Raw genomic sequence first — 15,177 nt, forward strand, 5'->3', positions numbered from 1 at the left:
ACCATGTCCATGCAAAGTCATGAAAAGCCTGATGCTTTTTGGGTTTTTTTAAAGGGTATGGAAATAAGGAAGAAAGCTAGCCTCAGTTTACCAAGTTAACTCTAATTAACTCTGATGCACTTCAGTTATAATTTCTACCCAGTCCAGTTCATATAAATTACAATCCACAGAAATTCATGAAAGTGCAGCGTCCTAATCTTCAAAGAAGCTGTGCAAGCACTCTTGGAAATACATGGGTAGTGTAGGTGGCACACAGAGGAAGCCTCAAAGCAATGCAATTAGCAACTATTATGGAACAATAGGAAAAAAAAAAAAAGAAGAAGAAAAAAAAGTTGCCTCAGTTAGCAGAAGTGAGAATGCCTGACTCAACTCCTGCAGCTTCTCTGAGGGATATTGCATTCCAGGATTCTTGCTCCTTGTGTCCTCTTCATCAATTAAAGGGAAGAAAATGGCCCTTCACTATCACCTGAGGCAACTGATAGGCAACGTGATCCTATGACTGGCAGTATGTGATATGAAACTTTCTTAAAGGGTGAGCACTTGCACGCTGCCCTTGCTGGATTTCTGAAGGTTTTTTTAAGGTGCGTACTATGGCATCTTTAAAAAAGTTTGCCAGCAGCTTGCCCTCTATAAGAAAGATATTCACAATTTCCATCTTTAAAATTAGTAAAAAGCCCAGACTGTCTCCACTGGCTTTAACCATCTTAGGAGGGCAATGATCCATCTCGTAAATCTTTGGATAATTATATCCTCCCTTTAAGTCCTTCCCTGTAATTTCAGTTGGATATGGTGATCCTTGCTTGCTGGTCTAAACTGCTGTGTTAAACAGTTGTCTTATTTCATTCTAGAAGTTGCTTCATTTTGGTTTGGGTGAAATGGTTCCTATATATAAAGTGCTGATGGATGAAAGGTGACACATACGTGGATTGAACAATGTTTCAAGTGGCAGTCTACTAAGTCAGAAAAAAATCTTTTCCGAACAAGGAAACTTAAGTGAACAAAGAATCATAACAGTCAGGGAAGTAAAATGGTGTCAGAAATGGCGAGGAAGCTTTTAAAGTCTCTCTTGAGGCAGAGGTTCTCTCCTGACTCTTCTTTTTTGGTAAAGGTTTTGCTACGTCATTGCCATCCTCTAGTAAAATCCCTAGAAAAGTTTGACATGTAAAAATGTATTTTTTTTTCTTGCATAGAAAGTCTCTGTTGGCAGCAAGATCAACGGATAGCTACTCACCTTAGGGCTGGAGCGAAGAGCAGTCACATCTGGTCTCCCTGCTGGTGCAGGAGGCAGTGTGTGACTGGGGCTTGGGTGAGCTAAAGCCGGTTACTGAGCAAGGCGACAGCAGATGGATTTCAGAGGAGTCTTTGCCAGAAGAGGTGTCAGGGGTGTGAAGGCCGGGAGGGCTGCGTAGGCCCTTAGCTGAAATTACAGTACAAAGCAAAGGCAAAAGTGCTTGTTGTTTTGTTTTCTTGGCTTTTTTAATGGAAGGATAAAATCAAAATAGTTTCATGTGGGTTTCAGAATAGCGGTTAGTATTCTCCATTTGAAATGGAAGCACCCAAGATGCTGCAAAATTTAAAGCACCAAACCCATGCATTTTAGAAAGAGGGACCTTCTCAGATTGCAGCTGTAGCTTACCTGAAAAAAGAAAGTATAAAAAATAAGCAGCCCAGGCTCATGCCTGCACCTCCTGTCTTCTTGCTTTGCCACCTCTCCAATTAAATCTGATAGAAGTCACAAACAGCTTATTGTAACTACAACAAATTCTACTTTCAGTGTTCTTTTCTTCCTGCCAAGTAAAATAGAATGTAACTTTGATTTTGGACGATAAATCTAAGGTCCTGCAAGCTGTAATACCTCTTAATTGCAGGCAATTGCTTTGTGATGACAAGGGACATTACCTATTCTTCTAAGTCCTACCAAACACAGCAGAAGGGACAGAGAATTATGAACTAATGAAATATTCTTGGCATGTGTGACCTACAGTTAAGTTACTCCAGAAATAATCCTGTTAAATCCTTTCATTATAGAGAATACGTCCTCCAAAAGCCAAGATGCCCCCACTTGCTTTATGCCATTTGTCCTGTCTTGGCTGCCTTTCATTTAGGTTCTGCAATAAGGCTTAGCTAATTTCTGTCTTAAAAACTTGAATTAATTAAAATTTAAAACAAACATAGCCATGAAAATAGCCATGCTGGATTGGACCTAAGATCCAAACAGATCAGTATCTGCCTGTGAAAGTAATCAGTATCAGAAGCTGAGGAAAAGAAAATACAGAGTGATCCTTCTGCTTCTCAGCTTCTGGCAGCCTGTACTATATGGCCTTCCTGTGCTGGAAGTTTTATCCCTGTATGGATTTCTCTTTCATAAATGAGCCTAGTGGCTTTTTAAACATGTTTATACATCTGAACATCTTTTGGCAATTAGTGTCCCAATTTAATTATGAGTTCTGTGGAAAAAGAAACGCTCCTCTTACGATTTCCTGCTGTCTGATGATTTGGGTTCCCTATAGTGCCATGAGAAATGTTCACCTTCAGTTGTCTTCTGTATTTTCTTTCAGTCTTCTCTTTTTTTCTCCCAAGTCTATTTTATTATTTTTTGTCTCCTTGTACAAAAAATAACCTTTTGATCATCCTTGTTATTCTTTATATCCCTCATGGTTCTATCCCATTCTTCTTTGAAGTAGGTGGAGCAAAAATGGACACTGTTCAAAGCGACGTTACATTGTGGATTTATACATTGGTATAATTATATTTTCTGTGTCACCTCTTATTTTCTTAATAATTCCAAATGTTGATTCATCATTTTTCCCCCTGCCACTGAACTGATGTTCTCAAGGAGCGTTTTTCAGAGACCATGTGAAGAAGGTGTCATTCTCTTTGAAAATGCTTGTTTCTGTGGTTTTGCATAATGCTGTTGCAGGAGTACATCAGAAGGAATAGCATGACATCTATACAGTTAAGCTTGCTACCTCGCCCACTTCAAGCACTGCCCAAATGCTTTGTGGCTTACTTTCTATCAACCCCACCACAAAACAGAAGTACTCTACTCCTGAACCTTTTTTTTTGCAGTGATGCATTACACTAACAGCAACTTGCTGTTGATTTCTTCAGATTTCATCTTTCCTGTAGAGCCCCATTAAGCTGTTAATGGCAGAAATCTCATGTTGTAAGCTCCTCTTTACACATTCAGCTGCACATCTTGTTTTATCAAAGGGCTGCGTATCATTTTTAAGTAACCTAGTTGCTAGTATGGAAAGCAAAACCTAGATTTTACGTTGTCCTAGCTCCCCCTAGTGGGTTTTTATCTCTGTTGTATTTCTCAATATCAGATTAAAATGTAAACAAATAATTTTCCTTTACTCGTTACACTCAAAAAGAGTATAACCTCTTGTTGCTCCTGTTAGCATTTCCACTCCAAATGGAAAAACTTAGTGCAGCTACCAGCACGCTGGGTAGAGCGCAGAAGAGAACATTGTTTCTCTTTGAACCTGGCATTACTGTAGTGTTTGCTTCTTAATTCAAACTATTTACCTACTTCTGCCAGAAAGGGTGAATTGCTGATAGCCAGGTATCTCTTCTGACGCAGTCCTACTTGTTTGCAAGCAACGTACACAAGGTCCTATTTCCCACGTGCAACAGGAACGGTAGGAAGCAGTTTGTGCTCTGTTTCAAGTATCTTCCTAGTATGTTCCCTCAAAAGTGCACTTCTTGCTCTCTCTTTGGGCCATGTTATCAGTTTCATTTCACAGTGTTTCCTGGATCTCCCTGGTGTTTTCAGAACCTCTTGATGGGTCATACGTGGCTCCACCAGATGCTGTCCAGAGCAGAGTTTTCCTTCCACCCACAAAGGACCCCTCCAGGTCCCCTCACACAGTAGTATCCCCGCACTGATCAGTGATTTAGTTCTCACCTTTTGTTATCTAAGCTGTAATTGCACAAAAATGTATCATTTCTCCTGATGGGAACACTAAGGGTGCCTCTACATTACTCTTCTGTTTTGCATCAGAATGGTCTTCAGGAGCACATCTCCCTGGTGTCCCTACATACTCCGCCCTGGTCCACAGTGTGGCAGGGTCTTGGGAGGAGAGGGTGACTGGTTTCCTTTGGGATGAAACTAAACGGAAGGATACACTCCAGGAGCAAGCCTAATGTACCAAATATCAATGGAAACTGCTTATAAACTGTAACAGGTTTAAGAAGTATGAGCTTGCACTGTAGAAAGAACCTGCGTTCCTTGTGACCGTTAGGTGTTCCCGGCTGTTCAAAGGGCAGGTGACATCCCCTCCCCAGAGTCATTGCCTTTCTGTCCCAAAGCAAGATAGAGAAACTTGAAATTTGGATTCTGCTGGTGCAAATCTCTCTTAATGTTTTTTAACGATTTGTTTTGAGAATTGTAGTAGAGAATGTTAGTGAAGGTAGCTATTAAAAACTGCATAAATCAGACCATTTTTAATGTATGAATTTTGTGCTTAGTTTGCTTACAAGATATTTAGATTTGGTTCTAACTAGCAGCTCCCTAGAAGGTACAAAGGTGGGCAGTTAAAGAAATGAAACCTTCAAGCCCACCAAAGAGATTACAAAGTAGAAGACAGGTTAGCGAACTGGCATCAGCTGATTCTCAGGCTCAGCAAATCCCAATCTGGATCACCCTGAAAGGCTATTTTCAGATCCCCAAATGACAAACAAATTTTAGCTAATGATAGCAGAAATATCATTAGACCCAACAGCAGCCCCCAGGACCCTTTGCTCCTTAAGAGGTACCTGTTGCAGGAATAGAGGAAGTTCATGAAGTAAGCCCACGAGCAGACAGGGCAAGCAGTGTCTCTCCTCACTCTGCGGAGAATGCCCTCGCACCTCATGGTAATAGAAGGCTTTTCATATGGCCGATGAGTAAACGGAGAAAAACAGCTTCTCCAGCTTGCTACGCTTTCCTGATCTGTTCATTGCTGGAGATGACAACAAAACATGTCCAGTCTTGCTAGGAAGACCAAGCAAGAATATTCAGGCCATAGACGAGATGCTCCTCTCAGACGTGCATGAGAACTTCTGTATCGTTCCTTGTTTCCCCTGGTCAGTCTGGTGAAAAATCAAGCAAAGCGAAAATAATTTCTTTAATTACTTGGTATGGTTGAAATGACAAAACCCACTGCAGCCTTCCAGTGGAGCGGACAGACTTTTTCTAGCAGCACTGTTTTTTCTGTCCCAGCAAGCCAGAATTTAGCATTTATTTCTAAATCTGACTGCAGTGACCAGCAGGGCTTTAAAAGACCCTGGATAATCTTACCTTTGTTTTACTTTGTTCTGTGGTTGACCATACTTACTTTTCTGATCTTATAGGCTGGATGTGTGAGCTGGACCCCCAACAAACCTGCTCAGCCACCAGTAATTTTATTCAAAGCGTTTTACACTTCAGGGTTTCAGCTCTGTTCTCTGCGCAGGATGACTTGACAACTGTCAGAATAACAGGTGGTGCTTTAATTTTGGAAGTCTTTGACCCAACTACAATGGATGGCTGGAATTTATATCTCACAGGGAACTGTTTGCTAGTTTATGTGTGTCATGGACTTATTCAAGACTTGAATAAGTCCTACTCTCTGAGAAACAGGCATAACTCCCTACATTTCTAGCTCTTGTGTAGTTACTCCTAATGATAAGGCTGGTTGTAAAAAAACACTGCCTAGGTGGATTAAGCAGTATCTGCGTGATTTGCCAAAGCGGAACCATTTCTTTGCTTAAGACTAGATCACTGTCTAATAAAGCTACACCTGCATCTGCATTTCAAGTTAAAGGTGTCTGCTTTCTTTCTAGGTAATAGCTCAGCAAGTTTCAGAGGAGAATTTACAGGAAGGTCGTCTGTACCCTCCGTTAGTCACTATTCAGGACGTGTCACTGAAAATTGCTGTGAGGGTAAGTCATTTCAGTCTTCTGTGGCTTATTGTCTTCCCATGCTCTCTACATAACTGAGCATTTGGTTTGATCAACTAACACACCTTCACACAAGTTGCAGTTGGTTTACGTCAATCAATCTTGGACAAGCAGACATTTCAAAATTAAAGCTAAATTCATAAATGTAAATTTAATCCAAATACAAGAAGGAAAGATACGGAACTACAGCAAGTGTTTATGTCTGTAGAGCCCAAACTGTACTGTCCACCGGTGAGGAGCAGGTCCCCAGGCTTACAGCCACGCGAGCTGCACAGCTGAAGGCTTTTGGCCCTTCATGATTATGAGTTGCCTGTCAAGAGAGTAAATGTCACCCTACGTCCAGGCACTATTCCCTTTTGTTCCCATCCTTCCTCTGGCCTAGCAAAATAACTAACTACAGGGGGTGCTTTTTGTTTATGGCTCAGGTTTAGGTCAGAGGTTGTTCGGTTGATTGATTTTTCCTGGCAAATACAGAGCTGATGCAAATGGATTTTCAGTAATTGACCTAAACCTGCAGTTTCCCAAGAAACCTGGCTGCCCTGGAGGGAAGCAGAGGAAGCTTTCAAATAATGTATTTACCCCAGTTCCTCCCTCATTCGTTTTTTGTTTTGTTTTGTTTTTTCCCCCAGCATTTTTAGGAGGTTATTTTGCTGGTCTTCTGCAACCCTTTTTGCTCCAATTATTGTTTTCTCTCTTGGTCCTCTTCCTGTGAATACTTCCACTTACTGCATATTCTGTTGAAAGAGTAACAAGGAGCCCTCATGCATGAAACAGTTCCCCTAGTTTCACTTATTCTGTATATTAAAAAAAAAAAGAAAGTCCTTCTTGCAGTTCATGTCATCCTAGGCGAGTAATAACTCTGTTCTGTAGATGTCAAAATGTTACCTAGATTCCTCAGGTGAAATCAAAGTGCGTTTGGCAGAAACACAGTCACGGAAACTCCTCCTCTACTTGCGTGGGTGTTCTATAAAATACAAAACGGGAAAACGTTACCAAACGATTCTTTCTGCCTGTTCTGTGTTGAAACTTTATTCCTGCAAATACCTGTTCTGGCCTATACGGCCCAAGAGGTTTAGCAATGGCCTCTGCCTTTTCCAGGGGAGGAATACTCTCAAAATTTTTTGGAATACCTAACGTGAGGTATAAATTCAGACCTCATTCAACCATTATAATTACACGCACAGACCTGCAGATGAACGCTTACATAAACACCTGAAGTGCTTCTCAGTCAAATCAGGTTGGGCTTCAGATTAATCCTAGAAGGGAAGTCTAAATACAGTAACGCTTCCACGTAGGGTCTCAGCTTCTCACCGAGCTAAAACATTTATGTTTTAAAGGGAGAGCTAAGGAGAGCGGGAAGGAGACCGTCTTCCTTTTAGTCAGCGTAGGAGCATTTGTCTGTTTGCCAAGTACAGTTTGAAGCAGACCTTTCCAAAGAGTGCTGCTGCGTCTGTCAAACTTCTTCCGTTTCATAGATGAATGTCCAGTCAAAAAAGACACATTTCTCCCCCAGGTGCTCTTCAGATGTGAGAGGCTGCTTTGATGTGTTGAGTGGGCTCCAACCCCTTCTAAACTGCGTTTGTGTTGCAGTTATGATTGCGATGCATAATTGATTCACTTTGGTATGGTCTGGGTGAGGAAAAAGCAAGCAAATATTCGTACTTCCCCCAACCATCTCTAGAATTAAATCTGTGCACTGCATAGGACTGATTTTTTATCATGAGTTTACCTTTAAGAAATACATTATCAAACTGTGACAAATAATAAACCTCTCTAATGCGCAGGAGCTTTGAACAAATCACACTTCTCTTACAGTGCTTTGGAGGAGATGGTAAACCAGGGTAACCTGATGATGCAAAAGCAGAAATTGTATCTCAGGGCTTGGGGTTTGTGGAATATTTTATCCGCCGTGCACAATAAAAAGCAAAGCTATTCCTGGACACGCAGGAGCACTGTATTTGTAACAGCAAAGACACGTAATCCTGTTCAAAAGCAGCATGCGTCAGAGTCACTTAAATGCAAACATCATCCTGTTCCTAGTCTTATTCACTGCATACTTGCCTGGATCCAATGTGAATATAGGTGACTGTCAGCACTGGAGAAGACCAAGTCTTATATTGATTTTTGAACTAATTGATTCTTCTAAATCCTGTTAAAAGTACTCAAATAGTTTATCAGCACTAATGAGGATTTTAATGCATCTTTCCAGATCGCAGAAGAAGCCTACAGGAACAACACTGCCTCCACCTATCCTCAGCCCAAGGACCTCGAAGCCTTCATCCGCTCTCAGGTTTACAGTACCGATTATAGCAGCTTTGTGGCTGACTCCTACACCTGGCCTGAAGAAGCCATGAAAGTGAAACTGTAAATATTTAATGAAGAATGAACAAACTAGCAGCATTTAAAAAGCATTAAAATATTCAGAATGTTTCTGTCCAGGAAGCCTAAGAAGAGCTAATTTTTTAAGATGCAGAAAACTTTTTCTAAATTGTAATATGTGGTTAGAAACTCAGATTAAGAAATCATATTAATTATACATGAGAAAATAAAAATTAATCTGAGAAATATATTTGTGTTGTTTAAGGGTTTTTTATTATTATTATTTTACTTGAGATATCCTACACTATAGCTTGACAGATCTTTTTGTTATCAAAATAAGGGGTTGTACCTTGAGTTCAAAGTTTTGTCACAAATGTCAATCAGAACTTGAGCAGACAAATGGTACCATGGAAAATTAAGAGATACACACGATGACTGTTAATCCATTACAGGTCACAATGTAATTTGCATAAATTGTCATGCTATTATTTAAAAATAATAATAAAAAAAACCAAATCCACTTTAAAGAACAGTAAGTTTAGAATATTTTCCTCCAAAGAAAAGCTTTATTAGTCACTCCTGCGTGGAGTAAGGAAGATTTTCTAACGAGAACTGAACCTTTTCTGCAGGACTGCAGAACCTTTTCTTACATCTAATTAGAATACTTTAATGTTACTTAGCTGAAGTCCTGTAAATGATTAAAGATTTCATTCCCCCAGCAAGACAACTGCTGTTTTGATACCCTGTAATTGTTTGGCCTAAAGTTCATGGAAGTGCTTGGACTCCCCATTCTTGACAAAAAGGGAGTATGAAAATGCTATGAATAGGCTTCTTTCCAACTAAGTATTTTCTCACAAACATCAGCCATCTGGCTAGTAGTAGGGGTTTTATGTATTAAACCTAATGAATTCCTGTAGTATTTCAGGCCAGTGTGTTTTTAAACACCCGTCATACGCGATAAAAGTATTATTCTTTGTAACAAACTTCCAAATCGCCCAGCTGAGGTCTGCTAGATGAATAATTATTATGGGGGGAAACAAACACATTTTATTAATTCTTTGATATTAACTGAATATTTCTCTCGCTTGCTACTATTTGAATGCTCCGGTTAGCTCAATTTCTTCAGTGTGGTCTTTAAAGTAGTTTTTACAACTGAATTGATAACTCAGCATGCTGAGTAAGGGCATCTACACACTGATTGCAACTCAAGAGATCTTACTTTTTTTTACCCTTTCTCATCTGTCAACCAGTTATGACAAGTGATACCCGGCAGTGACCCTTATTCTTCTGCAAAACCAGTGATTCCCTCTGCAAAGCGCAACGGAAGCATCCAGGGACGCTGCTCATGACCTGCATTATTCTGGATTCATAATTAGCATTTCCAGAAGTAAAAGTCATGAGTCTGTGGTTTTCCTTAGGAGGATACACGATTGGATTGTACTATCAGCAGTTTCCTCCTTTAGAAAAAAATGAACAAATCTTGTGCTCAGAATACAGCTTTAGACAGCTCTAACTCCTAGACTTTCTGACCTACACCAGTGTTGCCTTTCCCATTTCCTTCTGGTTGAAATCTCGTGGATAAGGCCTATTTCTAAACTCGTTTGTTTTGCTACTTCAAAGGAAAAAGTTTATCATTTGGCAACTTCCCAACAGGACTGAATATAAATTGTTTTATCGTTTCTGTGTCATGATCATGTGGAATCTGCGCTCATACATCAATGTTCTAAAAAAACCCAAAGAATTATTAGCTGTTACAGAATTAGCACTCTAAGAAAAATGTAATATACTTTCTGGACAGTTCTGGAAACAAAAGGTACTTCAGCATTTTTTCTGGTATCACGCTATAGAGGTATCTCTGCAGAACCAAAAATGAATTTTATTTGTCCAGCTCCTCAGTTCTGCCACAGCTGCAGACTGCAGGCCCTGGATTCACAAAGAGGCGAGGCGCTTTCTCCCTCACTGCATAATAGGAACCTGTAAACGTTTTTTGCCTTACTGTGCTTTTGGCCAAAGTTATGATCATACATACAATATACTTACTTACCACAGTGAAGGAATGTACGTTAATCATCATTCTGAGCAATGAGAAATGCTGCCATCCTCTGTATTTCAATATATTGCTATTATGAAAGAAGTAGTAAAACACTTCCTTGTGTTTTATTTGAAATAAGTATCTGTTAATTTTTTAGTCGTCAGCTGAGTATACTGAAGAACGGTCTTTATACAGCTGCTATCAAAACGGCCTGGTTTTTAGATTCGAACAGCCAAACCTCTACAGCTCAGCAGTAAGCCTGCTTTTATTGCTCGGTACCAGTTTTCACAATGTGGTGCTCAGTGGCGAAGTGGAAGGCGGAAAGCTGGTGGTTCTTCAAGGCACAGCCACTGGGGCCTTTTCAGTAGTAGTCTCTCCTACATAAGGTCCCTTCCAACCCAAGCTATTCTACGATTCTGTCAGATTATACTGATGACATTTAAATCTGATAATCCATTATAAATTGGAAGACTGACTTGCAATTCACTATCTAAATACACAGTCAGCACACTACCCTGTAGGAAAGCGCTGCCTAATGAGCCATTAATATAATTTCCTATTACAAGCTACTGGAAAATTGTCTCTCAGTACTAATTTGACATAGAAAAGATGGGTAAAGTTATATGTATTTTTATTTAACATATACTATATATATAGTTATTTTCATTTTTATATTTTTTACATGTATTTCCTTATGTAATGTAGGGGGAAAAAAGAGGAAACACTAAACTTTTGTCTCATGTTAAACATTTACATTTCCAAGGTGCCTAACAATGTAAATGTAAATGTAAAATGCTACGAGTTGAGCAGCTGAAAAATTACTACTAACATAACCAGACCGTAATGAGAGTGATGATAATGGAAGAGGATTGCAAAAATGGTGGTATTGGCAATACAGGCATTACCCAAAGCACACAAGGGATGGGTCATGCAGGCTTCTTTCTCCCCCCACCCCCTGTCCTTTATTTAAAAGCAAAACTTGGTCCTGTGGTTGGACACAAGCCTTTGCATTTCACGGATTAGTTGAATGAAGTGAGAGCAGATGCTTCATGAAGCAGTAAAAGACAGACATCGCGTGCACTAATCCATGAACGTCGCAGTGACATTTCCTTGAGCTGGGTGTGCTTTTGTATTGGAAACCACATTAATCTGTGACTGCAGCCACTTTGGTATCCTACAACCACGTGTAGAAGCTAACAACAGGTCTGCACCACAGCTTAGTAACACACAGCACAGTACAGACGAGGAGACAAGTGTGTAATTCAGGATACTACAGTGTGAGATGTTTATCACCTTGCAAGCACTTTGAGGTGTGGCTCATAGTGACAAATGCCACTTTTAGGGTCTCAGAAAATAAGTAAACACCTCTCCACATTCAGAACAGAAGCTAAGATTAACTACTTGAACTGTTGTTCTCGGATGGTCAACAGTTTCCCTTTTCACAATAGCTATAAGGCACAATATTTCAATGTTAGTGTCATCTCTTGCTGTCCAAAATTAAAACTCCTTACACGGTTTCTCTTATTTGTCTGGAAGTTTGCCTTCAACACCAAATAAAATCTGAAAAATATGTCCACTTTGATGTTGTTTCAGGAATTCTAGGAACTGGCCAAGATCCATGTGATAGTCGTTCCTCAGGCCATAATCACCATGTGCCTGAAACTGCAGGTCTTCAAAAGCACGAAAGAGACGAAGATTATCGATGCTTCCCTCCGTTTCTACATTCTCCACGTGCTTGCATGAAATATGCTTCCAGTTGGGATACCTAATAGCACGCCAAAACTCTTCACAGTTTTCTCGGAGTCCCTCCACACAGATCACACCAGGTTTCCCTGTGAGGCAGAAGCCAGTCAGATTTAACTTCTTTGCACAGTCAAAAATCTTTTTCCTCAATTCCTGCCTATATATATGATGGCTGTAGATCCACATGCGATGCAGTGTTTCTTTAACTACAACTTCTTTTGAAACACTTTCAGAAGAGATCTTGCTGTTTTCCAAGTAAGGCAGGCTGTTTTCTTTCACCCATTGCACAGCTTCATACATGCACAGTTCACCTGAATCTAAAGAGCTGATGTGAGAAGCGAGTCGAGTGTTGAGCTGCAACTGTTGCTGTCTGTGCAGTGCATTTGATCTTGCAAAAAGCTGAGGAGCCACGTGAGGATACATATGCGGCAGCCGTACCTGCAATTCCACTTTTACCTTAAAAACAGAACACACACACACAAAAAGAAAAAAAAAAAAAAACAACATATCTCATGTTTCTGCTGTTTACCAAAATAATGCCGTGGCTTGAAAGAAGGTACACAGTTACCCTCTAGGGATATTTCTAGTGCATATTCTCAGTATGTGCTCACTGTTGCTACAGCAATAAATGACTAGTCTGTCAGAGCCAAGGGGCAAGGGGCTTTTGAGAACCTCCTCCCTTACCAAATGCACAGCTGATCATTGAACTCAGCCCACTTGCTGGATCTACCCCAGGAAAACAAGGCCAAGAATTATAGGGAAAAAAGTGTTCATGATTGTACGTATTGTATATAAAGGCATTATTATCATTTTAAGCAACAGAGGAATACTTCCTCCTAACAGAGGAAGTATTTTCAGGATTATAGGGGATAAAAAGATCTACGTGCATTTTAGGTCTAGGAAAGCTCTAGATTATCTTGCCTGATCTCCTACAAACAACGGGCTGTTGAATTGCTCTTGATTATTCCTACAGTGTCTTAAAAATGAAGCACCTCAGTTCTTTGTAAACAGAACCCTTCCTGTAGTCCAAGGGCAGGAGAGGATTCGTGTCTCCTCAGTGCTTGAGGCTCTTGTATACCATTAGGGGACTTGCACTACAGCATACAACCAAACTATTAGTCCCGCAGAGAGAAGTGAATTGTGGAATGACTAATTATCTTTCCAAGTCCCTTGACAATCTGCCATGGAAAAAAAAATTCTTCCCGCAGAAGCTCTCCCTACACAGTTCATAAAACTTCTCTGTGAAGGCTGGTGAAAGGGTGTATTTTAGAAAGAGACCCAGTCTTGTACATAAGTTTCCAAATAATCATGAGGCCACCTCATTACCCAGTAAATTGTTCTGATGTTTTAAATTATCCTCATTCCTAGGAAAATGCATATACTGCTAGGTTGAGTTTGTTGGGTTTCAATTTCCAGTCATTGCATTATTATATACTCAGACCTACACTAATGGCTATGTTCTCTGTGCAAGTATTTACATTGCTTAGTTGTCATACGTAACCTTCTCTTCAATAGAAGAAACTATTGGAACTCCTTATACTGTAAGTTCGGGGTTTTGTATCGCAGTTTATTGGCTGGTTTTGGTTTAGCATTTGTGCGAGTCGTCTTAATAGTATTCTGCTGTTTGGGGCTATTTTTACATTATTGTATTTCAAATACAGATCAATGAATGTTAGTAAATGTGGCAAGGGGGTGGAAGAGAGCAACAATGGGGACATTTTGCTAGAATAACGTAAAGTCGAACATATGTATTCCCATGAGGGGAGCATTGCCTTTGTAACACACAACTCTGTAAGCCAGTAAACTGACAACCCTCATGTGGACACAACCCTACCTAAGCTCTTGTGAACGCCATGCGTGCCACTGATGTCAGTTGTGTATTCCCATCTGCAATTCTACTAGCCTTTCTTGCCCAAAGAAATTTAAGACTCAAATAAATAATAAAAACTAAGACGTTTTTGTTGCTCTCGACTTTTCAAACAGAGAACAGAAATTAGGTGCCTTTTATCCCTTTTTTCAGGGCAGTTTTTAAGTGTCTGCACAAGGAGTAAAGAAAATAACACACATGAACACATCTACGTGGAAGTTCTCACCTTTGCCTCCCCTACATCAACAGCGATTGAATATTTGAGCTGTGGGGGCAGAGCTCCATCAGAGTTTCTCAGGTAGCGCTGCACACTGGGCACAGCATCCTCATCCAGGTTTATTTCACCTTTTTTGGGAAACATTGAAAGGAGCATTTCCACTTCCAGCAGCTGGAGCTCCAGGCACTCTCGTACTGTGACAGCCATTGCTCTGCCCTCCGCAGACACCTGGAATGAGAGGCCTGGAGTCAAACCCTGGGGTTTAACACACAGTGAGCACTAATCCGTGCAACCGAACACGCCGGCCTCCACCGGGAAACCTCAGTATTTTTTTAAGGACAGAATTTGCATTAAATAGGGCTGAGTAAAAAAAGCTTAGTCCCTTACAGGCGTGCTCCGCAGCCAACCTGGAGAAGGGAGCCTACGCCAAGGAGGGGGTACGGCACCGCGGCCAGCGAGCGGCCGCCACCCCCGCGCCGCGCATGCGCGCCAGCAGCCTCACCTGGGCCGCACGGTTTCAATCGTCGCGGCAGAGGACAGCGGGCAGCCGGGGGGGAGGCGGCATGAAGAGACCTGTCGCCTCCCCGGTGAGGCCACCGAGGCGAGGAAGCGGCGCGAAGCCCGCGACTTAGCGCCGCCAAGGCGCGGCCGTTGAGCGGACGCTGCGCGAGCCACCGCCGCACGGGAGGGGGAGGGCGCATGCGCGCTCGGCGGGGCGGGCCCGCCGCCGGGGGAGGAGGCGCGGTCCGGTGCGGACCGGCAGCGAGGGGGCGATGTTAACGTTAACGCAGAATGGCTGCGGGCCGGGGTTGGGGCCGGGGGGGGCTTAGCCCTGGCCCCGGCCCCCCGGCTCCAGCTGCAGCCCCGGCCTTGGCTCCCGGCCCAAGCCCCAGCCCCGGCCCCGGCTCTGATTGACGAGTGGGCGTGGCCCGGGCGCCACGTGGCAGCTGCGTGCGTGTCCGCCCACCGCGCTGCCATTGGTTGGGCGTGGTTTGGGGGCGTGGCCTCGCCGGCTCCGGAAGGGGCGCGCGGTGGCGGCGGCAGCAGCAGCAGCAGGAGGAGGAGGAGGAGGAG

General features: G+C 41.9%; 2 protein-coding genes across 2 annotated transcripts in view; one reads left to right on the forward strand and one right to left on the reverse strand.

The window, feature by feature from the left end:
• The window catches only part of ME1 (malic enzyme 1), a gene marked incomplete at its 5' end in the record, with an annotated part of 190,038 nt that extends 181,612 nt beyond the window's left edge, over positions 1-8,426 (forward strand). Inside the window, 2 exons of the mRNA XM_082307288.1 lie at positions 5,809-5,907; positions 8,135-8,426. Coding sequence (XP_082163414.1) covers positions 5,809-5,907; positions 8,135-8,293 — 258 coding nt within the window. The 3' untranslated portion in view covers positions 8,294-8,426. The remainder of the gene's footprint in view (positions 1-5,808; positions 5,908-8,134) is intronic.
• A 3,371-nt stretch (positions 8,427-11,797) lies between these two features.
• RWDD2A (RWD domain containing 2A) lies at positions 11,798-14,310 on the reverse strand (the record flags this gene model as incomplete). The annotated part of the gene is made up of 2 exons (XM_082305252.1): positions 11,798-12,475; positions 14,113-14,310. The coding sequence occupies 2 exons, from the start codon at positions 14,308-14,310 to the stop codon at positions 11,798-11,800; spliced, it is 876 nt and encodes a 291-aa protein (XP_082161378.1).
• Between the last annotated feature and the right edge of the window lie 867 nt (positions 14,311-15,177).

Source organism: Platalea leucorodia (assembly GCF_965183815.1).
Source record: "Platalea leucorodia genome assembly, chromosome: 3".
Classification (NCBI taxonomy): Eukaryota; Metazoa; Chordata; class Aves; order Pelecaniformes; family Threskiornithidae; genus Platalea; species Platalea leucorodia.